The sequence below is a fragment of the Cricetulus griseus genome, assembly GCF_003668045.3.
Source record: "Cricetulus griseus strain 17A/GY chromosome 1 unlocalized genomic scaffold, alternate assembly CriGri-PICRH-1.0 chr1_1, whole genome shotgun sequence".
NCBI lineage: Eukaryota > Metazoa > Chordata > Mammalia > Rodentia > Cricetidae > Cricetulus > Cricetulus griseus.
The window spans coordinates 61498101-61524658 of NW_023276807.1; the positions used below are offsets into that span (position 1 = coordinate 61498101).

General features: G+C 41.8%; 1 protein-coding gene across 17 annotated transcripts; it reads left to right on the plus strand.

Moving 5' to 3' along the window:
* Nek3 (NIMA related kinase 3) lies at positions 1-25907 on the plus strand. 17 transcript variants are annotated; one of them, XR_003481145.2, is made up of 18 exons: positions 11-63; positions 612-666; positions 1556-1713; positions 3823-3916; positions 4005-4102; positions 5086-5169; positions 7068-7135; positions 7225-7311; positions 9661-9715; positions 13269-13469; positions 14506-14578; positions 17868-17917; positions 19470-19551; positions 20521-20670; positions 21380-21514; positions 23799-23922; positions 24409-24598; positions 25349-25907. XR_003481145.2 is itself a non-coding variant. In XM_027395242.2 (17 exons), the coding sequence occupies exons 3-17, from the start codon at positions 1588-1590 to the stop codon at positions 24512-24514; spliced, it is 1533 nt and encodes a 510-aa protein (XP_027251043.1). In that variant the 5' UTR covers positions 11-63; positions 612-666; positions 1556-1587; the 3' UTR covers positions 24515-24887. The 17 variants fall into 17 exon arrangements, 16 of the variants coding, with proteins under 16 accessions (XP_027251051.1, XP_027251043.1, XP_027251055.1 ...); XM_027395242.2 differs by lacking the exon at positions 25349-25907 and having other exon boundaries at positions 24409-24887; XM_027395254.2 differs by lacking the exon at positions 25349-25907 and having other exon boundaries at positions 20527-20670; positions 24409-24887.
* The last annotated feature ends 651 nt before the right edge of the window (positions 25908-26558 follow it).

The window sequence follows — 26558 nt, forward strand, 5'->3', positions numbered from 1 at the left end:
CGGGGTCCAGCCCCGCCCCCACAGCCCCACCCAATGCCTGCGCCGGGTGGAGAAGAGTAAGGAGTAAGCGCGCCGCTGGGAGGAGGGTGAGGAGAGCGGTGTAGGCTAGCAGTGGTGGAGAAAGGACTCTGTGGGGCCCCTCGGCGGGGGTCCTAAGCCACCGGTGCGCTCACGCCTGCTGCGGGACGACCGGGAAACGTGCGCACAGTACTCCGCCGCGGTAGGCTGCGCGCCGGGGTCGTGGGTCCTCAAGGGCGCGCATGCGCGCCGGCGATCCGCTAGTGCGTCTGGTGCGGAGCAGCTGCGGGCTTGCCTTCTCGGAGGAAAGAGTGGGTATCCAGTATGGATGCCTTGGGATGGCTACCTAAACCGCGTGGCCAGTGACTCCCTGACTCCGCATCTGAGCACTAGCGGATCACTTTAGCTTTTTTCTTTTCTTTTTATTATTAAATGCTTATATGATTATAAACATGGAAAGGAACCAATCCACTTTCACCACAGGCAGTCTATCCAGGTCCTCGTTTATGGGTGTAGTACTAATATTAAGCACATAGAGATTAAAAGTACCCACGGAAAGCCTTGTTGCTCATTAGTCGTTTTCAATCTTATAGGTTAAAGTCCTCAAGCAACAGAAACGGGAAAACAGCAATTGAAACCAGAGGCCAGTTAAGTTGTGAAGGACTTCGTCGTTTTCTTGTAGTTTTTGGTGCTAGGGTAGTGGTGGTGGGGACAGGCCGGAACTCTTATGTGTAGACAGGTTGATCTCCGACTTAATCAGTGGCTCCTGGTTGTGATTGTGCCTGAGCATGTTCAAATACCCCCCATTCATGGATTTGGTTATATGGAGGATTTATTGCTATAGTCTCCTGGTAAATCTGTGATAGACTGGAAAACAACCTGGAAGACTTAATATATTGGTTGCGTTGTTTTGAGATAATGTCTCACCATGTACTCCTGACTGGCTGGGGACCCATGGGAATCATCTTGCCTCTACATCTCAAGTGCTAATATTAAAGGCATTCACCACCCCACCCCAGCTACAGACTAGCAGTTTTACAGTCCCCTGTAGGGTTTGATCTGTAGAGTTGGCATTATCTTTTGTGCTCTATAGTTTACAACGTGTGCATAGTTTAAACAAATAAAAAAGCAAAACGCTATTTAGCTTTATGAACATCAATTAAATTCATCCCAGCGAAAAGTCAAGTAAATTCATTCCAGTATTTCACAGTGGTGAAAACAGTGTATCACCTCTAAGTGTAGTCCTTTCCCCCAACTTCTCTCCCCCACCCCACTACCCCACCCCCCCCATCCCCTTCTAGTCCCGGACCTTTAACATGTTAGGCAGTCGTAGCTTCCCTAAGATTGTGCTTATAGTCATAATTGTTTCTTGTGTAGTTTATGTGCCGGCAAAAGTATATTAAAAATCCGGCTGCTTTTGTACGGAGATGTTGAAGTCAGACTGTGTTTAAATATCCCTTTTGAGTCCTATAGCTATTTTGAGTTAATTTTTCATTTTAAAAGGAAATTCCCATATCATTGTGCTTTTAAAATATAGTTTGGGAGATCCCGAGGTGACGGCAAGAGTGGATGCCCAGCATGGAGGACTACACAGTCCTGAGAGTGATTGGCCAAGGCTCATTCGGCAGGGCTCTTCTGGTGCAGAAAGAAAGCAGCAATCAGAAGTTTGCCATGAAGGAAGTAAGACTTCCCAAGGTAACCACTAACAGAAACAGCTCACATTGAAAGTGAGCATACAGTCTATATAAAGTGCTTGTTTTTGTTTGTTTGTTTGTTTGGAGGGGTTCAAGGCAGGGTTTCTTTGTGGCTTTGGAGGCTGTCCTGGAACTTGCTCTTATAGACCAGGCTGGTCTTGAACTCACAAGAGATCCGCTGCCTCTGCCTCCCAAGTGCTGGGACTAAAGGCGTGTGCCACCAATGCCCAACCAAGTGCTTGGGATTTACTGTGTCATTTACCTTCCCTGTAAAAATGTATTTGGCTTCTTCATGAGCTTTACAAAGGCTTGATGTAGTCTGTATGGTTCTTAGGTTAGTGAAATTAACAGAGAAGTAGTCAAAATGTACCGGTTGATCTTAGCGATAACAATTTGTATGTTCCAATTTTGTATGTCAGCAATGTGAAGAATCTGCCAAAAGTAGTCAGGTGCAGTGTGAATGAGAGAACAAAATGCAGTAAGAACAGGGTTACAGTGTAAAGCATCAGTTGGTTACTAGGAAACCTACGCAGAGGATCTATTTGTTCTTTTTTTCCCTGTGGATTGCTTGTTAATGAGACTTTTGGGGAGTGGGAAGTGATGCAGTGGTCCCACTTATGGCTGACCATTCCACTGATTCTTACTTTCTGCACGTTGACCTGTTGTGAGTTCCTGTGTTAACCACTGTGTGATGCACAAAGTAACGTCTCTGATTAGGTCTGAGAGCGGCACTAATCTACCACAGGTAGAGATAGTATTTAGAGGGCAGTTTGACATTATGTTCATTTAGTGGACTGAATAGTAATAGGTTCATCCCTTGGGGCCCGTGAGCTCCCCAGTGATGGATTCTTGGTCAGATTTACAGCACTAGATACGTGTTTCTTCCTGTGGATCAGACCTGAAATCCAATTAGAAAGCTGTTGCTCACCCCTAACGTTCATGCCACTGTTGCTGCACCCTTGGACATGTCTTGCCATACTGGTCATTATTGTAGTTCACAAAAAAGGATACTTTGACTCTGCATCGTGGAATTGAACCCCAGTATCTTCATGTTAGCCAGGGATGCTCATTACACTACTGTACTAATGAGGACAACTTTGTTTTGTTTTTGAAACAGGGTCTCACTATGTAAGCCAGGCTAGCCTGGAACTTGCTGTCTTCCTGCCTTAGCTTCCCAAGTGATGGGATTACAGGTGTGTGCCACCACACTGGGCTCCCACTGAAGTCTTGATTTCAAACTAAAGTGGGCCTCATGATCCTGCAGGAGTCTTGCTGAAACAGTAATTTTGCTCTACTTTCATGTAGATCTGACTAGGCTGTGAGTCACTTTCAGCATGTTCACACTTGATGCTGATGCTGCTGATCTGAAAATCTTGAGTTTCCCTCCCTCTCTCCTCCCCTTCCTTCTCTCTCCTTTCCCTTTTCCTTTTGTTCTTCCTTCCTTCCCCCTCCCACCTTCCCCCTTCCTGCCTCTTGGCTTTACACCCAGGCTCCATAGTTTGTTCTTGATTATAAGCCATTTAGCATTTCATCCCTGAATAACTCTTGAATAAGTAGTTTGAGAAACTTAATTTGCATTCGTCGGTGTCCATCTCTGCATGTTTTTCATCTGAGCTGAGGAACCACCAAAAGGGTGCTTAGAGTCTACTGCAATGAAAGCTTTGGTTTTCTTTGAGTGTTTTCATGTAGTGTTTTCAATAGAATATGGCTGTCCAGTCAGCTGATGCTTAGGTACATTTGTTCTTGGTTTTGGTGGTGGAGGTGGGGAATCAAACCCCTGGTCTTGAGCATTGTTGAGGGAGGGCTCTACCACTGAGCCACATCAGCAGTCCAAGTACATATGAAAATACATGCATTCTGTATGTGGAGGGAAAAAAATGTATGTTCTAATACAGCCCAAGCTTGGTCAGCCCAAGCATACAAAATAGCCATAATCAAAAAGTCACTGTATATTTTGTTTCAGAGTTTGAAAGCTTGAACCAAAGTAGATTTGTAAACCTGCATGTAGCATTGAAGTCTTATATAAAACTATACAAAATATTGGTTTGAGGCTATTTTAAAATTTAGCATTGAATTTCTAACAATTTAAAGGTTTTTTTTTTTTTTTCAGTCTTTCTCTGAAACACAGAATTCTAGGAGAGAGGCTGTTCTGCTAGCTAAAATGAAACACCCCAATATTGTTGCCTTTAAAGAGTCATTTGAAGGTAAATATTAACCCTCCCAAATATGATTGTACCTGAATTTAATTTTTAGCACCTATGGCTTCCCTCAGGCATCTCCTGTGTGTTTTAGCTGAAGGGCATCTGTATATTGTGATGGAGTACTGTGATGGAGGGGATCTAATGCAGAAGATTAAACAGCAAAAAGGAAAGTTACTTCCTGAAGATATGGTAAGAAACTAACTTATATAGTTTCTAAGTTTGGAAGCAAATTTCCCCATAAAGTTTGTATAAATTAATGTTAAATCTGGGCATCTGTAATTACCTGGCCTAGTGAGAAGCTGCTGTTTAAGGTCTGTTATTGATGGATTTTTCTCAGGCAATGTGTCTTAGTCAGGGTTTCTAGTGCAGTGATGAAATGCCATGACCAAAGCAACTTGAGAAAGAAAGGGTTTATTTGGCTTATACTTCATATCACCGGAGGAAATAAGTACAAGAACTCAAACAGGGCAGGCACCTGTAATCCCAGTATTTGGGAGACAGAGACAAAGGCTCAGAAGTTCAAATTATCCTTGGCTAAAGTTTGAGGCCAGTCTGGGACACAGACTATCTCTACCACACCTCCCAGCCAGACACAGAAAAAGAAACTTACATTCCGTTAAAAAGAAAATTTTATTAAAATAATACATCTGGATCATACATGAGATGACAAAAAATGGGAATCAGGTTTCTGAATTTCTCCAAATAATACTGAATTTTAGTTGAACTGTGTAATTTTTATGAGTGCAGAATTCACTTTAAAAATTTTTTTCTGGGGGCTGGAGAGATGGCTCAGAGGTTAAGAGCACTGACTGCTCTTCCAGAGGTCCTGAGTTCAATTCCCAGCAACCACATGGTGGTTCACAACCATCCGTTATGAGATCTGGTGCCCTCTTCTGGTGTGCAGATAGACATGGAAGCAGAATGTTGTATACATAATAAATAAAATTTAAAAAAAAATTTTTTTTCACTTTCAAAATCCTGGTAAAATAAGGCCTAGAGGTGATATCTCAGAATTTAGTTGACATCAGCTGGTTATTGCATCTTTATAGGTGGTGTGTACTTTTTTCTTTTAAAGTATTTTATTACTTCTTTTAGATTTTTATATAGTATATTTTGGTCATATTTATCCCCAGTTCTTCCCCCTAAATCCTATGTATACTTTTTTCTTAAAGATACTTAACTGGTTCATACAAATTTGTCTTGGAGTAAATCACATTCACAAGAAACGAGTGTTACACAGAGATATCAAGTCCAAAGTGAGTATAAGGCATTTGGGGTCTGGGAAAACTATTTTGTTGTCTTTTTTTTTTTTTTTTGCTATTATTATTTCCATTTGGGATATTTCTATTTAGTTTAGCTTAGAAAATTTTGCCAGTCTAGTACCTTTTTATATTCATCTTTTAATTAAAAAAAAATATAGCTGGGTGTGGTGATGAGTACCTTTAATTCTAGCACTTTGGAAGCAGAGGCAGGTGGATCTCTGAGTTTGCGGCCAGCCTGGCGTAGAGTAAGTTCCAAGACAGGGCTACACAGAGAAACCGTATCTCAAAAAAAAAACAAAAAAAACAAAAAAAAAACCAAAAACAAACAAACAAACAAACAAACAAAAAAACCCAAACAATTCCCTCACCTTATGGAAAGTAAAATTAACAAAATTTTATATATTTATAGTATACAATATGATATTTTAATATACACACAAGCATACACATTGTAACATGATTAAGTCATGTTAATTGATGTGTCTGTTTACTTTTTTAGGTTTAAGTGTGTATACGTGTGTGTGTGTGTGTGTGTGTGTGTGTGTGTGTGTGTGTGTGTGTCTGTGTGTGTGTGTGTACATGTGTACTATGCATGAGAGAGTATATGTCCAAGTAGGCCTGGGCTTCAGATTCCCTGGAGCTGGAGTTACAGATGGTTGTGAGCCACCTGGTATGTGTCCTGGGAACCAAACCCAGGTCCTCTAGAAGAGCAACAAGTGCTTTTAACCACTGAGCCATCCTGCCAGCCCCCTACCCTTCTGAAACTTAATATCTGCTCTTAGACCAGACATGGTGATACCTGCCTGTGATCCCAGCCCCTGGGAGGCCAAGGCAGGAGGATTTCTATTTGAGGCCAGCACAGACCACCCGAGTCAAATCCTACCACATAAAAATAAATAAAATCTACTCTTTTAGTAATTCTCAAGGATGGCTTATATTGCCAGGCAGTGGTGGTGCACGCCTTTAGTCCCAGCACTCAGGAGGCAGAGGCAAGTGGGATCTTTGTGAGTTTGAGGCCAGCCTGTTCTACAGAGCGAGTTCCAGGACAACCAAACAAAAACAAAAAAAAAATCATATATTAATCATGGTCATCACGATGTACAATCAATTTTTTTGTTTGTTTGCTTGAAGACAGGGTCTCACTGTGTAGTCCTGGTTGTCCTGAAACTCTTTATGTAGATCAGACTGGCCTCTAATTCCAGGGGGTCCACCTGCCTCTGACATTTAATACCATATCAGCCATGCAGTAGATCTTTTGTTGTTGTTGTTTGTTTTGTTTTTGTTTTTGTTCTTGTTTTTGGTTTTTCAAGACAGGATTTTTTTGTGTAACAGAGTCCTGGCTGTCCTGGAACTTGCTTTGTAGAACAGACTAGCCTTGAACTCACAGACATCCAGTTACTTCTGACTCCTGAGTCCTGGGATTCCATGCACAGTTCCATGCAGTAGATCTTACAGACTTAATTATCCTAAGTAAAACTTTACACCCTTTGACCTAGAATTTATACTAACCAAATAAAGTAGTGTATGTAAAAAAGGAGTTAAAATCTCTATGGAAGTCTATATGAATGTAGCCCTTTTAGTGCTCACTGAATAAATGCATGTGTTCTTAGGTGGAAAGTGGGCAGTACCTGCCCCAGCCACTGATCTGATCTGATCTGATGCTACCTTACATTTGCTTGTTAGACTTGAGGGCAGTCATCCTGAATTCCCAGGCAGGGGGATGTGCAGCTGTTGTAAGAGGGGATCTTGCTATTTTCTCATTCTCTCTGGGACCCAGCTGTCAGTATTTCTACCTTATCTCCACCATCAGAAGGCTTTGAAAGCTACTCTAGGGATCACTGTCTTAGCTGGGACAATCAAGACATAATCTGCTTTCTTGTTTTTCGACACAGAATGTCTTCCTCACCCAAAGTGGGAAAGTGAAATTGGGAGATTTTGGCTCTGCCCGCCTCCTCTCCAGGTATGTATCTGTCCCACTTAGGGACACAGATGGGAACATCCATTATCAGAAGAGCTTCGGAATCACTTTGCCTTTCTGTGCTTTTTCAGTCCCATGGCCTTTGCATGTTCATATGTGGGAACACCTTATTATGTGCCTCCTGAGATTTGGGAAAACCTGCCTTATAACAATAAAAGGTGAGTAGTGTCCTTATTCGGATAATGTTGGCCATTTGGTGGAAGGGGCTCTAGTCTGCAGACTGATGCTGGCTGGGATCTGGTGCAGATGCATAGAGCTTATATCCTTTAAAATTTTATTTTACTCCAGGCGCTGGTGGCACATGCCTTTAATCCCAGTACTTGGGAGGCAGAGGCAGGTGGATCTCTGTGAGTTTGAGACCAGCCTGGTCTACAAGAGCTAGTTCCAGGACAGCCTCCAAAACCACAGAGAAACCCTATCTTGAACCCCTGCCCCCCAAAATTATTTTAGTTATTTTGTGTGAGTGTCTCTGTGAGTGTGCCACAGCCTGTGTATGGCTGTCAGGGGACATTCTTTTGGAAGTTGCTTCTCCGGCTTTGTTTAAAGAGGTCTGTCTGCCTTTTTTGTAGTTTCCGCTGCTGCACTGCATACTTCAGGCCAGCTGGCCCATGAGCTCCTAGCCAGCACTACTGTTTCACTTTCCGTCTTGAGGTGGAAGTGCAGAGATCACAGATGTATGCACCTAACTTTTATGTGCATTTAGAAGATCAAAATCAGGTGGCCAGGCTTGGGGGGCAAGTGTTTTGACCTACTGAGCCACATTTTCCATTCTGCTTTCTAAAAATATGCTTTTAATTTTAGGCCTCAAACTCCCAAATCATTGACACAGAGACTTATTAGTTTTGAATGCTCAGCCTAGCCTCGGCTTGTTTCTGGCTAGCTCTTTTAAATTAACCTGTTTTTCTTTATCTACTTTTTGCCTTTGGGCTTTTTCCCTTTCTTTCTGTATGTCTTACTCTGTGTCTTCTCTCTGACAGCTGCCTGGCTGGTCCCAGGCATCTCCCTCTCTTCCTCCCTTGTTCTCTCCTCTTGTTCTTCCCTCCTCTTGTTCTTCTCTTCTTGCTCTTCTTGAGCCTAGATTTCTCTTCCTATTTATTCTCTGCCCATCTATCTGTCTAGCTATTGGCTGTTTAGTTCTTTATTAGACCAATCAGGTGCCTTAGGCAAGGTAAAACAAATGCAATACATCTTTACATAATTAAACAAATGTAACATATCTTTGCCTAGTTAAAGTAATATTCCACAATATTTGGGACCTTGGTGAATGCAGCTCATTAGTAGAATAATTTTGCCTAGCATGTGTCTTGGATTTGATTACCAACACCACAGAGATAAAATGGCATAAAAATGTATTTTGAAGTTACATGGAATCTGTATTCTCAGGTGTCTGGAGGAAAGACCTGGTTTTCCAACTGCTGTAATCACAGCTGTGAGGGGCTGGTAGCTGGAATTGCTTCAACTTTTGCTTCATTTAGGACAGCGGTTATCAAACTGTGGGTCAAGGCCCCTTTGAGTGTTGAACCACCCTTTCACAGGGATTGCATATCAGATATTTACATTACAATTCATAACTGTAGCAAAAGAACAGTTATGAAGTAGCATTGAAAATGATTTTAATGGCTGAAAGTCACCATAACATGAGGAAACTATATCAAAGGGTTGCAGCATTAGGAAAGTTGAGAACTGATTTAGGATGTGGCTGGCTATGGGTTTTTCTTATATTGCTTTTATTATATTGAGATATGTTCCTTCTAGCCCCATATTCTGTAGGACTTTTATAATGAATGCATGTTGTTTTTTGTCAAGGCCTTTTTCTGCATCTCTCGAGATGTTCAGGTGATTTTTGTCTTTAAGTTCATTTATGTGGTTTACTACATTCATTGACATGACTGAGTTGAACCATCCCTGCATTTCAGGGTAAGCCAACTGGATCATGGCAAACAATATTTTTGATGTTTGTCTGTATTCTGTTTGCTTATGATTTTACTGGACATTTCTGTTCTGTGTTCTTCGAGGATATTGGCCTGCAGTTCCTTCCTCCTCCCCTGTCTTCCCCCTCTCCCTCCTCTTGCTGTGGAGGTTAGGCATCCAAGCCTGGTCTGCAGTTATAGATACTGCCCGGTGGAGTGGTTTAGGCAAGCAGTGTGGGTCCTGGAGGAAGCTTACAGGTTGGTTGCTTTGCAGGCAGGGGTGGTCAGAGTAAGCTGGGGCACTGATTGTGGGGCCAGGGCTAGATCTGGAGGGCTGTTATCATAAAATGTAGGACAATGGGTAAAAGTGTTTACCACCATGCTTGATGACCTGAGGTCAGTCTCCAGGGCACACATGGTGGAAGAAGAGAACAGACACCTGCAAGTTGTGCTCTGACCTCCACATGTACCCTGTGGCCCATGTGTGTGTTCATACATATGAAAAATAAGTTAAATAATAAAAATGAGAGAAAATGCACATACCGCCATGATAATGCATACCATAGTTGTTGTTATGCTGTCTCTTCGTGCTTCTAGTGACATCTGGTCCTTGGGATGCATTCTGTATGAACTCTGCGCCCTGAAACATCCGGTAAGTATGGGCCATTTGTCAAACCTGGCTAAGGCCTGAAGGAGGGGCAAGGTTTGAACTGGGGTTCACTTTCCCAGTAAGAATTTGTTATAAAAGTTTCCATTTGTTCCCATTGTGTTGATCCGTTTTGTAGTCCTGTGCCAACACAAAGTGTCTATTACAGGCCGATTGAATAGTAGCTTTTCTTCTATTTTAAAAAAAAAAAATGCAATATTTGCCATTGTAGCCATTTTTAAGTTCACAATTCAGTGGCATGAATTACATTCAAGATATTAATTACACTGATATTAATTACCCTTGTGATATTCATTAATTACATTTGTGATATTCATTGGCTACATTCACATGATGGCTATATTTATGATATTCATTCATTATATTAATTGTATTGATTAATTATATTTATGATATGTCCTGATATTACTGCCTATTTGTGGGGCTTTTCCATCACACAAAACAGAAACTCTGTACTTAGGAAATCATTGCTCTATATTCTTTCCTTCTCCAGCTTGAGGTAACTTGTAATCTTTTTGTCCGTGAATTTGTATATTCTGCATACTTCATGTAGTACAGTTCTATAGCATTTGTCCTTTTTGTTTTATTTCATGTATTTGAGTGTTTTGCCACATGTGTGCCTGGTGCCCAGGGAAGTCAGAAGAGGGTGTTAGATAGTCCAGAACTGGAGGATGGTTGTGAGCCATTATACGGGTGCTGGGAATTGAACTTGGGTCCTCTGCAAGAGCATTAAGCTCCGAGCCATCTCTCCAGCACCTTTTTGTCCTTTTCTGTCCTTCACTTCACTTTCTATGTTGCAGCATGGGTCAGAATTCTATCCCTTTTTATTGCTGAGTAATAACCCATTGTGTGCATGCACAGTTTTACTTACTGTCTTACCTGTAAGCTGCTTAACATGTTCTTTCTATTGTAAATAGATCTAAACATAGGTAAACATATAGTTGTTAAGAGTCCCTGGTTCCAATTAATTTATATACTGAAGAGTTGAGTTGTGGGTCATGGGCTAGTTTATGCTTAGTGTATTAGTTATGTTTCTGTTGCTGTGATAAGGCACTGGCCAAAACCAAGTTTGGGAGGAAAGGGTTTATTTCATCTTCTAGTTATAGTCCATCATGAAGGGAAGCCAGGGCAGGGACCATGGAGGAACTCTGCTGATTGGACTCGTTCTTTTGTTTGTTTGTTTGTTTTTTATGTTTGTGTGTTTGGTCCTGTTTTGTATTTCAGGATTGTAGCTCCATTTGCTTTCATCATATAGTCCCTTGGCTATCCTTACTCCCCTCTTCATCTGAAGTAACTGCTTCCAGTATTCTCTATAGGTCTGGTTTGCTAGACATAAATTCTTTCAGCCTGCTTATTCGTGGATTTCTTTCTCCTTAAACTATGACAGACAGTTTTCCCAAGTCTGCATCTGTGGTCTTTTAGAACTTGGGGGGGCATATTGCTCCAGGCTCTTCTGACCTTCAAAGTTTCCATTAAGATGGCAGATATTATTGTGATGTATTTTCCTTTAGCAGTGACTTGTTTTTCTCTTCCAGTTTTCATTACTCTCTCTTTGTTCTCTATATTTAGTGTTGTTTTTAAGATAGGGTTTCTCTGTGAAGGTCTGGCTGTCCTGGAACTCCCTCTGGATAGCCTTGAACTCAGAGATCACCTGCCTCTGCCTCCTAAGTCCTAGTAGGCATGTACTACCATTGGCCAGCTTATATTTAATGTTTTTTTTCTGCTTCTTTCTATTTGGTATTCTGTGTGCTTCTTGTATCAGTATGGGTGTGTCTTTCCTTAGTTTTGGGACTCTTTTTTATGATCCTTTTGGAGATCTGAGCTATGCCGTTGACCTGGAGTTCTTCTATACCATTATTTCATACATTTGATCTTTCATGGTGTCCCAAAGTTATTACACATTTGTGGCAGTTTAGATGAGAGTATCTTACGTAGGTGCAGATACTTGAATACTTTGTGTTGGCGGTTCTATTTGATAAGAATTTGGACCTGTGGCCTTGCTGGAGGAAGTATGTCACTGAGGGTGGCTTTGAGGTATCAAAGTCTGGCTCTCCCACCCAGTCTCTTCCTGCACAGGTATAAGCAAGTCAGCTCTTTATTAACTCGTGACAATAATACATATTTACAGTGTACAAAAATTGTTCCACAGCACTGTGGGAGGAAGGAGCTAAGCCAGGTTCACCCAGAGAGCCTGCCTGAGTCTGGAGGCTTGGTGTGGATGGGCAAGAGAGGGTAAGGATCCTGGTTCAGACTAGGCAAGGGTGTGAGGACAGGGTTCCCACCTGGGTCTGGGACTGGAGAGCTGGAGTGTGGGGGCAGCCATAGCTCAGCAATGTATGGTTAGCTTTGTAGGAACCCCCAACTAGAGTTTATGCTAAAGTGTGAGAAAACAGAATTTGCCCTAATAGGTATTTTTTTTCTAGATACTTTCAGATAATTTAACAACAAGAGACATTGACTAGCCCTACTTACTTATTGGTAGTTGCTCCTTTGGTGGTAGTTGCTTGTTTGGCAGTAGCTGATTGCATATAGCAACACTCAAAGCTGATCCAGATTAGGTCTTCACTTTGCATAAGAAATAAGTTGTTTATCTGTGGATCAAGCCTGTCTTCCTGAGAGCAAACAGTTCAGGAGGTTTTTGAGAGCAGAAAATGTCCTCTCAGCACCTGATGTGAAAGCAATTCAGACCAAAGCATGTGTTGTTCGTGATAGGCCATCTCCCTTGAATAGAAGTGACTTCTAGTGCCAGCTTCACAGCTATAAGGAGGTAAGCTGGGCCTGGTGGTTCACGTAGGAGGATGAGGCCCAAGGACCAGGAGCATAAGACCAACCTGACAGAGAAGACTCAAAAAATAAAGTCTGCAAGTTCCAATGACATAAACATGGGGGGGGGATTCATTAGTTAAGAGCACCCAGTGCCCTCACAGAGAACTCAAGTTCAGTTCTCAGCACCTAGATGGAGGCTCACAACTGTCTCTAACTCCAGTTCTTGGTGATTTAACACCTCTGGCCCCTGTGGTAACCTGAATATACTCTCGGACTGTCTGTCTGTCTCATGTACGTGCATAATAAAAACAAAATCTTTAAAAAATAAATGTTTTAAAAAGAATAGCTTAAAGAACTTTTTAACATGCCAAGGCCTGGGCCCACTCTACATACCTGAATCAGGATCTCCAGAGAGGTCTTGAATTTGTGTTTTTAAATCAGGTGATTCTGAAGTGCATCTCAAGTTGAGAACCACTGTTGCTCTGATGCCACCCCGAGTTTCCGAATTCCAGGCTAGCACTGATTAGGTACCCGGAGCAGACAGTGAGAGACACCAGGTGTCCATGTGGAGGGCTGTGATGCTCATGTCCACCTTCCTCCAAAGCACAGGCGGCTGCGAATTGTCCTTAAGGACAACCGTAGAAGAAAACAGCAGGTGCCTTTCCAAAATGAACATAATCTATGAAAATGTGAATTTACTTCAGCCAGTGTTTCTTATTTCTATATTTTCTTTCCATGTATCTGGTTTTAAAATGTCATTTTTACTTTTCAGTTTCAGGCAAATAGTTGGAAAAATCTTATCCTGAAAATATGTCAAGGGCCCATCCACCCCCTGCCAGCTCAGTATTCCTACAAGCTTCAATGTCTTGTCAAGCAGATGCTGAAAAGGAGTCCTTCGCAGCGCCCGTCCACTACTACCCTGCTTTGCAGAGGCAGCTTAGCGCCACTCGTCCTGAAGTGCTTACCCCCTGAGGTATGACAAGAGTGTCTCTCATTGGCCCTGGAATGGTAACATTTCTTTTTAACTTATCTGGCGCTAGGCATGAGGGTTCCATGTTGTGTGTGGAGGTATCAGAGGACATCTTGGCTCTCTCCTTCCATCTTTAATGGGCCCAGTAGTCAAACTCAGGTTATCAGGCTTAGCAGCAGGCGCTTTTAACCATTGAGCCATGTCACTGACCCTGAAATGGTTATCTCTTAAGCATAATTTACTCATTACACATGCTTGTAAAAACTCCCGTCATTTGGAGGAGTGTTTAAAATGGTGAGATTTCTTTTCCTCTTTTACCTCTCATGGCTTCCTCCACTGTTACACTTTCCAGTCCTGGGGTTGAGCCTAGAGCTTCACTTACTGTAGACAGGGTCTATCGATCATTTTGATTTCTAGCTTCAGCTTGCTGGTCCCTCCAGGTCTTTTTCTAGACACATAAACTATGTTTGTCTCAATTATAATGTTAATTGACTGCCCCCCCCCTTTCTTTTCTTGCTAAGGATCAAACTTGGGCTGTGGTTTTGGTGTCCACACTGACCTCAAATTGGCAGGTCTGCCTTAGCCTCCCAAGTAGCTAAGGGTATGCTCATCTCCTTATATTTGCTTTTACATGACTTTTTTGTTTTGTTTTGTTTTGTTTGAGACAGGGTTTCTCTGTATTGCTTTGGAGCCTATCCTGGCACTTGCTCTGGAAACCAAGCTGGCCTTGAATTCACAGAGATCCACCTGCCTCTGCCTCCCAAGTGCTGGGATTAAAGGCGTGTGCCACTAACACCCGGCTTACATGGCATTTTTATTTTCCAACTTTTAGTGCTCTTGTGTTGAAGAGCGGTGATAATTATATGACATTATGGTGGTGTCCAAAGGAAAGCATCTTTCTTTATCTGGGTCTGGGTTTGCTGTACCAGTGAGTATTCCCTGCCATGTGGGCTAAGACAGGGGGACCACAAGTTCAAGGCCTGCTTGGGGTATAGTAAAGTGTTTTTCCCATCTTTAAATGCCCATTTTTAAATTTTAGATCATCAGAGAATATGGAGAGCAAATACTGGATGAAACCAAAATATCTGAGCCTAAGAAACTGAAAAAAGGGGGTAAGAATTTTGGGACGCTTTTAAAGGTATCATAAAAAGAAAACGTAATTTTCACCAGGCAGTGATGGTACATACCTTTAATCCCAGCACTCAGGGGACAAAGACATGTAGATCTCTGTGAGTTTGGGAGGCAGAAACAGGAGGATCTATGCGAGTTCAACGCCACCCTGACCTGCAGAGGAGTTTCAGGACAGCCATAGTTGTAACTGCAGGGAAACCCTGTCTCAAAAAACCTGATAAGAGCACAGGGGACTTAATGGGAGATCAGGACTTTATGTTGGCACTCCTTGCTGCTCCCTTATAAGCCTAATGGCTGGTTCTAAGTCTGGGTTGTCTCCTTTTGTTATGGGGATGGAGCCCAATTGGAGGTCAATCCTAGTGAACAGACAACAGCAGAAAATTTCTCAGCAACCCTGAAGTTCAGCTGTGTGGAATTCTCTGACCTGCAGTCGTTAACAAGACTGGTTAGTATGGTCCTTACCTTCCAGTCATATCAGAGGGGGTGCTCCTCTAGCTAAATTCTACTTTGTGGAGCTTAATATTTCATAAGGAAGTAAATCCTTCCTAGCCTCAATTTTATTACTGCAAGTTTTTCCTGAATCGATATTGTACTTTTTAATTTTCAGGGACTAAGAAGAACCCAGTTTGGATAGTTCAGTGATAAGAGAATGTGTATTTTTTATTTTAGAATCTTGTCTAGTTTGGCTTATTATTTGACAGCTCAAAGGGATCTAACCATGAAAATACAACACTAATATTATAGCAAATAGTATCCCCAGGTTTGTGATGGATCATTGTGCAAACTAATTTTTCAAAGGCAGGCTTTTCTGCAGAGAACAGTGGCTTTGAGTAGCAGTGATCAGTCAGTATCAGCTCACTGACCGTAGCAGGTGTGTCATGTAGTACAGGATGTCAGTTGGTGTGAGATGTGATGTGTGTGTGGAAACAGGTGTGTATGCTTTTCATTCAGTTTGTAGTGACCATAAATCTTATCTATAAAGATAAAAGTTATCAATAAATACAATTTAAGAACAGCCCTTTCAAAAGGAATCACCCACATAACCACTGCATAAAAATTTCATACGGCTATAGTCTGCCCTAGGCAAGCATCAAATCTAATTTAACTTCTCTTTTGGAACTTGTCATCTAACTTTCTTCGGAGCATTTTTTTAATTCCTCTTCCCTTTATCAGTGACTTCCTTCTGAAGTCCATAGAGATAATAGATGTGAGAAAAATAGAGAAGAGTTAAGATAGACCACTCCCAGCTGGGCATTGTGCATGCCCAACTGTGTATCATGGTGATGTCCTCATGGACTGCCAGAGAAACATTGTGAAAGAAGTTTGTTTTTCTGGGTTAGCATGAAGAGCTGCAGGAGTTATGAGCCAGGAACTGTGGACAAGACTGTGTCCACAGTATCACGGATGTAGGCCCAATTCACAGGCAGCTTCTTCTCTGTCACTTTGGAAGCAGCTACTCACGTGGCTTTCCAAGTTTGCTTTGGTGATAATTTTACCCCTGCTACTACATTGTAGTTTTTGTTTACATCCCAAGGTAGTAGGGAACACTGGGCAAAAAAGTGCTAAGAAGAGTTTTAATACATTTTGAAAAAGCTTAGTTTTACAGTTTCCAAAATAGAGTTATTACAGGAGTTAGCATCAGAGCATCTCCAGCATGGCCATGATAAGCTAGGCTCAGCTGCCTGTCTTCAATTAGCCAGTTAAAGACAACAGTGAAAAGAGAATGGAGGGCTATTCAGTGTGTCCATACTGGGAAGAGGAACCAAGAGGACTAGTGACACCCACTGTGAGATCTGTGCTCCAATGCCAGGAAGAAGAGTGTCCCCAAGGCCAGGAGCTTAAAGGGAATACAGCTGTAGGCAGATAAGACTTACTTTAGTCATTGTACGCAGAAGTCAGAAGCTGGCAGGCACCCTGGTACCCATGGGACACACACAGGCAGACAGATGTATATGTGCAGACAGGCTGACCATTGCCTCTGACATCAAGACCATATTTATACAGAATCACACAAAAGTGGCATTCAGCCAGGTGTTATTATAGAACAGATTACATTACTGTCACTTTTGGGTTCCCTGGACATCTGATATCAGCCATAAATTTATTGCTGACTCATAGCCCCCAGATGTCCAGCATTAGTCATCTTAGTCTATGCCAGAAGCCCATCATAGTCACATGTTGACTAAATGTAAAGTAGTTTGTATGACCTCCTGTTCCCTTCATGCACACACACCCCTTATCTACCTTCCAGGATCCAGACATGAGGTTCTCAAGTCTACAGCAGGCAAGGGACATGCATGACTAAATTGTTCTGGTCAAGGTGGGCCCCCCATGACTGCCCCATCATTGTCTTTGTTTCAGTCTCTCAGTTGTCAAACCATATGGAATCGATTTCCAGGAGACATGTTCCCCTCTGTCTTCCTCAGGCTTCAGTCTCTCCCCTCTCCCAGCATGAGACTCCTGTGGAAATGCCAGTTCCTTGGCGATTATTGTTCCAGTAGTCTGAGAACCAAAGAGAGAACACAAGTCCCTCTTTGGAATACCTTCATTGACAGTCACAAGAAGAATAAAGGAGTCAGTGAAATGCTGCCATACTGGGACTGTCTAGTCTCTAGTGAGATCAGAACAGTGAAGTCATTCACAGCGGCAGGGACTATGTGTGATGTGCTTCCTCTCATGTTTTTATGGCCTGTTCTTACAAGGTATTCAGTCACCATTTTTAAGATATTGAATGAAGCTGGGCATGGTAGCATGTGCCTTAAATCCTAGCACTTTGGAGGTGAAACAGGAAGATCACTGTAAGTCTCAGGTCAGCCTGATCTACATAATGAGCTCTATGCTATTGGGGGCTACATAGTGAAACCCTGTTTCAAAAACCAAAACAAACAAAACCAGAAATCACTAAAATGTGTGGATGCAGCCTCTAACGTCTCAGCGCTTAAATGGGTCAGCATAAATGACTTGCATGTTATCTGAACATTATGAACAGAGCAACTTAAGTTGCTTCTTTTAATATCTAGAGATTACTGGGTGTTGAAAGCTTGATACCATTTCAAGTTAATGTTGTGCTTGAGTATCTTTGACATGAGCCACCAATAATGCCAGTGCTAGGGAGGCTGAGGGAGGGCGATGAGAGTTTAAGGACTGCCTGGGCTGCATAGTGAGGACCTTTCTCAAAATACACAACATGGCGGGAAAGGGGGGGGGGAAGCTATGCTAGAATTTAATAAGATGAGCCTTCCTGTGTTTCTCCTACCTTCTCTTTCTAAGCAGACCCCAGCAGAATGAGGAGAGCTTCAGGAGGGGAAGCAAATACCATGGTCAGTGCTTTAAAACTGAATTTGTGAAGTATATGTGTGGTGAACATCCGGTGTTCTGACATACTGTGAGGTTTCATATTTGCCCTCGCCCCTCTAGCTAAGTCATCTTTCACCTTCACTGTAGCCAAATCTCTGTGTAGCCAAGGACAACTTTAAATGCCTGGTCCTTCCCTCTCCCTCAAAGTGCTGGAATTAAAGGCACACATCACCACATCTCTCCATTGTCATTTCATGCAAAAAATTCTTTACAGCTGGCTGGGCCTCCTCCTTCAGTTAACAATCAAGACAGCCCCCAACAGACACATCTACAGGCCATTCTCATCTGGGCAGTCCCCCAATTAAAACTCCTTTCTCAGGTGACTACAGACTGTGTCCAGTTGAGGTTAAACCTAAGTAGGACACACGGCATCCTGAGGGCTTTTAACATCCACTTCCTCCAACTGCTTCAAGGTCCTGATGGGTTGTAGGTGGGTTTTGAAATCACAGGTGTGCTGAGCCATCACTGTGATGTGACAAGAGATGTTTTGTGTCCCCTGGATGTGTCAAACAGAATTTTGAGAACCACTGCATTACAAGAAAAGTTAGTGTGCCTGTTAGTTAGCAAGGCCTGTTGCCTGTCCATTCATTGAACCAGTAACTGAGAACCATGCCTGGACCAGCTAGGGGCTGTGTTTGTATCCCTTCTCTGAATATGCACACACTTAGTGAGGACCACTCATTGTGTTACTGCACTGCATGAAGTTTAGGGTTCTGACAATTGAGAAAAATGCCAATTTAATCACATTTCTATAATAGAGTTCTCTATGACAAGGGTGGGAGACTTTGCAATGAATACTCAAAGACCCAGGGTGAACAACCTATTTAAAAAATTTTTTTACTACATTTATTTAACTATGGGGTTGGGGACACATATGCTGTAGTGTGGTGATCAGAAGACAGTTTGCTGGGGTTGATTCAGCAGCAAGTGTTCTTAACTGCTGAGCCATCTCTTTCCAGGCTCCCCGTCTTAATGATTTGGGGGTATATAGTTCAATAGTATTTATACTCATACACATTAATATTTGACTACTTTTAAAAATGTAGCTACCAGAGTGGCAGAGATGGATGGATGGATGTAGAAAGGGATAGGGAGGGAGGGAAAGAGAATATGAGAACATAAGTGTGTAAGGAGGTGGGGAGGATCTGGGTGGAGATGGGGGAGAGGAGGCCACGATCAGAATATATTGCATGAAAAAATTTATTTTTAATTAAAGGAAAAACTGGTTAAATAGCTCTGCTGTTTATATATGTGTACACCCCCCCACACACACATTCATCCTGTAATGGCTACTGATACACATGGATACTAATATACGTGTGTATGAGCAAACTGCTATTCATATGCATGTGTATATGATATTTAATGGCTACCAATATGTTTATATTTGGGTTTCTTGAATTCATGTTTTTAGTGCATTACTTTTACTTTTAATTAAAATGGCTGATTACATATGTTTGCATTTCTGTAGTAATACAGACATCATTTAATCACTATTTTAAATCTATTATAAAGCATGATAAAAAGTGTACCCATTCTGAATTGGAAAGCACACGTACACACTCATTTGGAAGTGCATTGAGGAGAGGAATTGCAGGTGAGTTACTCAAGTTATGATTATTACTATGTAGGGAGTTGGGGGCTGTGGGTGAAGAAGACCAGTGTTCACCTCACTTGGTCTGGGGTATCATTAGCAAGTAGGCAATATTTACTGTTCATCCAGGATTTACTATCAGAAAAATATTTTGGTTATCTGCAAAATAAGAGACATTAAGGTCTGGAGAGATGGCTTCATGGCTGTGCTTCCAGAGGACCTGGGTTCAATTCCCAGCACCCACATAGCAGCTCACAAGTGTCTATAACCCCAGTTCCAGGGAATATGATGCCTTCTTCTGACTTCTGTGGACACCAAACATGGTGCACAGGCAAAATGGCCAATAATATACTATTTATTATTTTTTTCCAGACAGTCCATGGCTATCCTGGAATATACTTCATAGAACCTGGCTGGCCTCGAACTCACAGTGATCCACCTAACTCTGCCTCTGGAGTGCTGGGATTAAAGGCGTGCACCACTAACATCCAGCTATTGTACAATTTTTTTAAAAAGTGAGAGATTAAGGGTGGGGGGTGTGATTTGGTAATAGAGTTCATGCTGTCATCCTGAGTCTCTAAGTAAAAACCTCAGCCTACAAAACAATAAAAGGGAAGTGGGGAGGGAAGGGAAGGGAGGGGAAGGTGTGCCAGTGAGAGTCGTTAGATGTATAGCTAATGTTGTGTGCATGAGTCCTTGGAAGTTTCATTCCTGTACGTCATGCAAAAGGTTAACGATATTTGTATTTTAATGCAGCTGCTTCAATGGTTTGTTCTGAATTGAGCTATCATTTTGCATGACCTCATCTCAAGATTTTTGTTAATATTTCCTTGTTCCTAAGACTGGACAGGATTCTTGCTACATCTGAGTTTGAAAGAGACAAGAAATAGTTCTGCCTTGTTTGAGTACTTGTTTAGATGTGGGTGAATAAACAGAAAATGATACTGTTGACCCTCCTCTTCCCCATTGGAGAATCAGGTAGTCCATCAGCACACCAGAAGAGTGCCGCTCCAGCAAGCCCTCCCAGGCAGCAGTGGGAGAGACGTGTTCCCAGTTCCGTGCTAACAGCTTTGGAAAAAGCACCCATCCTTACCTACAGTTTCAAGGCAGAGGATGACAGAGGTTAGCACCATCATCGTCCCTTGGGGTCTGGTTTCAGATACCAAAGTTCATGCATGCCCAGTCACCCTTTGTAAAATGCATATGACCCCCACATTCTCTTATATACTTTGATGTCTATACCACTTGTACATAAGGCAGCATAAATACTATGTAAATAGTTGCCGCACTGTACTGTTTATGTGCATATGTGAATATGTTCAATACAGACTTGTTTTATTTTTTAATTTTGATTTTATTTGTGTGTGGGGGGTGCGAGAGACTATATGTGCATATGTATATGTATATGAAGCCAGCGGAGAGTGTCAGATCCCTTGGAGCTGGAATTACAGGCATTTGTGAACTCCCCAGTGTGAGTGTCGGGATCTGAACTCTGATCTTTGTAATTGAGCAACACATGCTCTTATCAACTGAGCCATCTCTCCAGCTCCAGACTTTTAAAAATATCTTAGATCCAAAAATTTGGAGCCCATTGATATATACAGGGAAGACCATAGTCAGACTGAACAGACTGAACAGTCTGTAGTAGAATTCAATGGCGTTTATATCACTCTGCAGTGGACATTTGATGCTCCTCTTGCAGGTGAGTGAACTAGATTTTCAGTTAAACATTAAACAACTTTGCTTGAAATGTGATGTGAAGGATAGACTCTGGAAAATCTTTTTTTTTTTTTTTTTTAAATCTGGTGCTAATGTCCCTCTTTACCCCTAGGTGGTTCTGTAATAAAGTACAGTGAAAATCATGCCCGTAAGCAGTGGCTCAGAGAGCCCCCCGAGACCTTGTTGTCAATGCTGAAGGATGCTGATCTCAGCCTGGCATTTCAAACATACACAATAAATAGACCAGGTAATGTTGGCCTATTATATGATCATGTGGATACTTTGATTTTCAAAAATATGGTAAAATATGAATAAAATTGACCATCTTAATAATTTTTTAAAGATTTATTTTTATTTATGTGTTTGTGTCTGTGTGAGTGTATGCCACATGTGTGCAGGTTCCTAGGGAGGTCATAAGAGGAAGTCAGATCCCTTGGAGCTGGAATTAATAGGCAGTTGTGAGCCTCCATGTAGGTAGGTGCTAGGAACCAAACTCCGGTCTCTAGAAGAGCAGCACGAGTTCTTAACTGCTGAGCTACCCCTCTCCAGGCCCCTGTTCTTAATATTCCCTGGCTCTACAGTTCACTAGTTTTACAGTCATGCCCGATGTTGTGTAACCAGTCTCCAAATTCTGTTTCTTTGCAAAGCTGGAGAGCTGCACACATTAAATAATAACCCCATTCTTTTTTCCTCAAACCCCTGTGACTTTAAAGTTGTAAAGATGGTACAGGAAAGATGGCTCAGCATTTAGGAGCACCCTGCATTTCGGTTCCCACCACCATGTGGCAACTTCAGATCTAGGGGATCCACTCTTGGTACACAGGCACACGTGTGGATACATACACATAAAATAAAGATAACTACATCTTTGAAGTTCCAAAATTGCATTTTTAGGTGTTCTTGAATCAAGTATGGGCAGACTTAACCTGTGTTTAAAATTTCTCATACAGATTATTTATTTCTATTTCCTGATTTCCTTTAGCAATCACAATACTGCTATGTTTAAAACCTTTTTAAATTGTTAGTGGTGCTAGGGATCAAACCCATGCTGTGCATGGTAAGCTGTGTCCCTAACCCAGGAACAGCACTTTTTGCTAATGTAAATATATAGTTGTCTGAGGGGTAACCTCAAACCTCAATTTTTTTTCTTTTTTCTTTTCTTTTCTTTCTTTCTTTTTTTCAAGACAAAGTTTATCTGTGTAACAGTCCTGGCTGTCTTGGAATTCACTTTGTAGAGACCAGGCTGGTCTGCTTCCCTACTAGTACTGGGATTTTATTTGTTTGTTTGTTTTTTGAGACAGGGTTTCTCTGTGTAGCTTTGGAGCCTATCCTGGCACTCGCTCTGGAGACCAGGCTGGCCTCGAACTCACAGAGATCCGCCTGCCTCTGCCTCCCGAGTGCTGGGATTAAAGGCGTGTGCCACCAACGCCTGGCTTAGTACTGGTATTAAAGGTGTACATCACCATGCCTGGCTTCAAAATTTCTTTAAATTCTGTTATATTGAATAGAGCTTTAAAATAGGACAGTTAGTTTTTTGTTTTTTTTTTTTTTTTTTTTTTTTTTTTGTAGCCTTGATTGCCCTGGAATTCTCTTTGTAGTTTTGTAGACCAGGCTGGCCTTGAACTCACAGAGATCCACCTGCCTCTTCCTCCCAAGTATTGGTATTAAAGGTATGAGTCACTACTGCCTGGCCAGGATTTAAATTTTGAAACATATTTTCATTAAGCTTATTAGACAGAACAACCATTTGTAATATTTCCCTTAGGACTCCAGGCCAGAGGACTGCATTTAAGGATTGCATATGTATGCATGGAACTTGCATAATTCAAAAGCTAACTCTCCTTGCTTTTTTTTTTAATTTCTTTTTATGTATTCTTCTCTTGTATAATACATCCTGATGGCGGCCTCCTCCCCACCTACTCCACCTCCCCTTCCTGCTTGCTTAAAATCTGAGATCAATCATACTAAGTAGAGCCTTTAATGGCATGGTAGTTGTCTAAGTATTGCAAGAGATTTAGTATTATTTATTTGATGAATGTTTATTGAGTGGCTAATACAGATTATGATTAAAAAGAAGAGGGCTGGTGTCTAGCCCAGCTGTGGTGCACTCTGTAGAGCATGCATAAGACCCGAGCTAACTCCTTAGATCTTTCTTATTATTTGTTTTGAGACAGGATCTCCCCAAATTGCTCAAATTATAATATACATTTCCTATTTTAAAAGTTTTTAGTGTATTTTTCCCCTCTCTCGGAGAGAGTGTTGCTTTAAAACTTAATCTATGCCAGGCATTGGTGGTGCATGGCTTTAATCCCAGCACTCAGGGGTCTGTTGCCTACCCAAATCATGATGAGTAAATACTATTTAAATTGTCCAGCTTCCCCAGGTACTATGGCTCTGGTCTATAGTGCTAACGTTTGGGAAGCTGTGATGAAGAACAGCCTAGGAGATCAAGTCGAGCCTGGGCAGTGTAGTGAGACCCCATTTAAAAATGAACAGGTGAACTGTCATACTTTCTGTTGCTGTCCCTGAAGGTACGGAAGGATTCTTGAAAGGTCCCCTTTCTGAAGAAACAGCATCAGACAGTGTCGATGGAGATCAAGATTCTGTCGTTTTGGATCCAGAGAGATTTGAGCCTCGGCTGGATGAGGAAGACACGTATGTTGTAATAGACCTAGCATGCTTTAATTGGGGGAATGAAGCCTGTGTGCACATGCCATCTCATACCACAATAATATCAGACTTAGTAATAGCTACACTGCTTTCATGCTAAATGAGCACTTCTCTTTGTTCCTGTATGGTAGGCAATACTGACATTGTACTATGAATTCCTGGATGGATCCTGCACATAGTGTGTTTTCAGCCTGGACTTGTATTTGTTTCTGAGTTTTGAGACACTTAAGCTCCTCCTGAATCAGCTTCCAGGTGTTGGGATTGGATGCTTGTGCCAATATATCTAGCTTTCATTTGATAATACATTAAGGTTTTTAACATTAAAAAAAACCACAGTGACACTTTTTTGGGGGAAAGACTAACTTTTTTTTCCTCTACTCAATTATTTTATGGAATTGATGTTGTGAACCCATCAAGAAGTTCAAACCATGCACCTAATCCAGAAGCTTATCATTCAAACTGTTTTCACAGGGACTTTGAGGAAGATGATGAAAACCCTGACTGGGTGTCAGAACTAAAGAAGCAAGTGGGACGGCAGGATGTATGTGATGGGAAACTCCTCGGAGAATGTGCCTGAGCCATGTGGGGAGACACTGATGATTGGAAACAGAATGAAGACTGAGAAAATGTACCACAAGCTTAAATACCAACCCAGTCCCTTGTGAGTTGTTTTTAACACAAGGGAGGTCTAGAGATGCTATGTGCCTTACATTCTGATAGAACAGAGGTAGAATGCTAGGCTGCTGGATAACTCTGTGTGTGATAATAGGAAATTACTTAACTTCTTGGATCTGCCATTTTTTTCAACTATACAATGAGAATAACATTGCCTACCTCATAGGAACACTGACCAAGACAGTTATAGCAACCCATGTGTTGTTATCCATGGTTTCTATGTGACACTCACATTTCCTAAAGGGATCTAAATATATTAAATTGTGACATAAAAATGTGTGCTATTTTTCAGTAAATACCCAATTTGGTGATGCTTCAAAATGATTTCCAATGATATTTACCAACTACCAGCTGTCCTTAAATGTTCCTCATAGGCTTTATAAAAAGCCGGGGGTCAGGGGATCAGCATTAAGATGCGTGGGGTGGGCTCCCAGAGGGTTTGCAGTCCTGGACCAGAGGCAGGAAAACAGCCAAAGAGATATGATGAGCATCAGAAACTAGATTGTGTTATGGAATGAAGTGGGGCACCGTGCACATACATCCTGGACCCCAACATGAAATACCTCATTTAATGCTATGACACTTTAGAGAAGGGAGAATCTTTCCCCAATGAAGAAACTGGCTTCTAACCCCCGAGGAAGAGTAGGTAGAAATTCTAGTCCAGTCATTTACCAGGATCCGCTGAAATAGGAACTACAAGTAGCTTTTAACAACTTAACTCTCCCCTTTTTTTCAGTGCTGGGGATCAAACCCAGGACCTTATGAATGCAAGGCAAGTAATCTACCATAGCTATTTCATCACAGCCCAGCTTTTGTTTATCTTAACATGCAAAGGCTGCTGTGCAAACCCCCACCCTGGCTGTCTATCTCCTTGTATGTACGCAGTCATTTAGTCAGTGTTAGATCTCTGGCAATTTCTGGCTTCCCTTGCCATTTTTGAGGATTGCTGGTTAGGTATTTTGTTTTTATCCTCAATTTGGGTGTGTCCAGTGTTCTTCACAAAGGTAAGCCCTGTCTTCATGTCCACTCAGGGAGTACATGACATCAGCATGGTGTGCCACAGATGCTGCCTGCCTCCATTAGTAGGTACTGATTTCCCCATCCCTGTTCTGCTCACTGTCGATAACTGAGGCCTCACTGATGCCAAGAGGATTTGATTCTACCTGTGTTAGAGCAAGAGTGTAATGTTACCCTGAGTCACTGGTTTGGTTGCCTAATTGTTTCCAGCTGGTTTTATGCACTTTTGTGATGTTCTTATCATTTTAAATTACTAAATTAAATTAGATAAAGTAGGATCAACCTTGGAACCTTCTCTGTTCCAGCCCCAGAATCAACAACCCTTTTTCCAAGAAGCCACAGTTCCTCTCATTGTTTTAAAGCCAGTGCCTGTGTGCTGGTTACTCCTGGTGTATCGGGGCTGTCTACATACCTATGTTTGTGCATCCCCATCTGTTTGAATATTAAGCACAGCCTTACACTGATGTCACTGACTCATCCAATCCCATAAGACTACTTCAGGCATCTCCTCTTGTTCTTTTTCTATTCCCGTTTTTCCTGATAGTGAGAAACATAGATTGCAGGCATCTGTTTAGTGGTTGAGACCAATATACTACAAAGCAGTGACTCAGTGTTATGAGGAACAAATTAGCAACTAGGGGTGCAGAGCTTGTGTGTGGCCTCTGTTGTCAGCTTCACCAGTCCTAGGTCATTCCCTTGAACATTAGCTTGCCACTTGAACATGTTTCATGTTCAAGAAGGCATCAATAGTTACAAGACTATTTCCAAGACACTCAGCTTCCATATATCCCATCCTCTGTATCTCCTTATCTGCTCTAATCACTGGGTACAAACATTACAATCCATCAGACAAATCAAACTTGAAATTATGTGCATAATTATATCTCATTAGTCACTGAAGAGTCTATAAATCATCTTGAAAATCAGAT

Excerpts from the sequence above, each read along its gene's own strand:
- Nek3 (XM_027395250.2), top strand. The coding sequence starts at position 1,588 with ATGCCCAGCATGGAGGACTACACAGTCCTGAGAGTGATTGGCCAAGGC. Across the intron at positions 7,312-9,660 it reads CTGCCTTATAACAATAAAAG|TGACATCTGGTCCTTGGGAT; the intron begins GTGAGTAGTGTC and ends TCGTGCTTCTAG. Across the intron at positions 9,716-13,268 it reads TCTGCGCCCTGAAACATCCG|TTTCAGGCAAATAGTTGGAA; the intron begins GTAAGTATGGGC and ends TTTACTTTTCAG.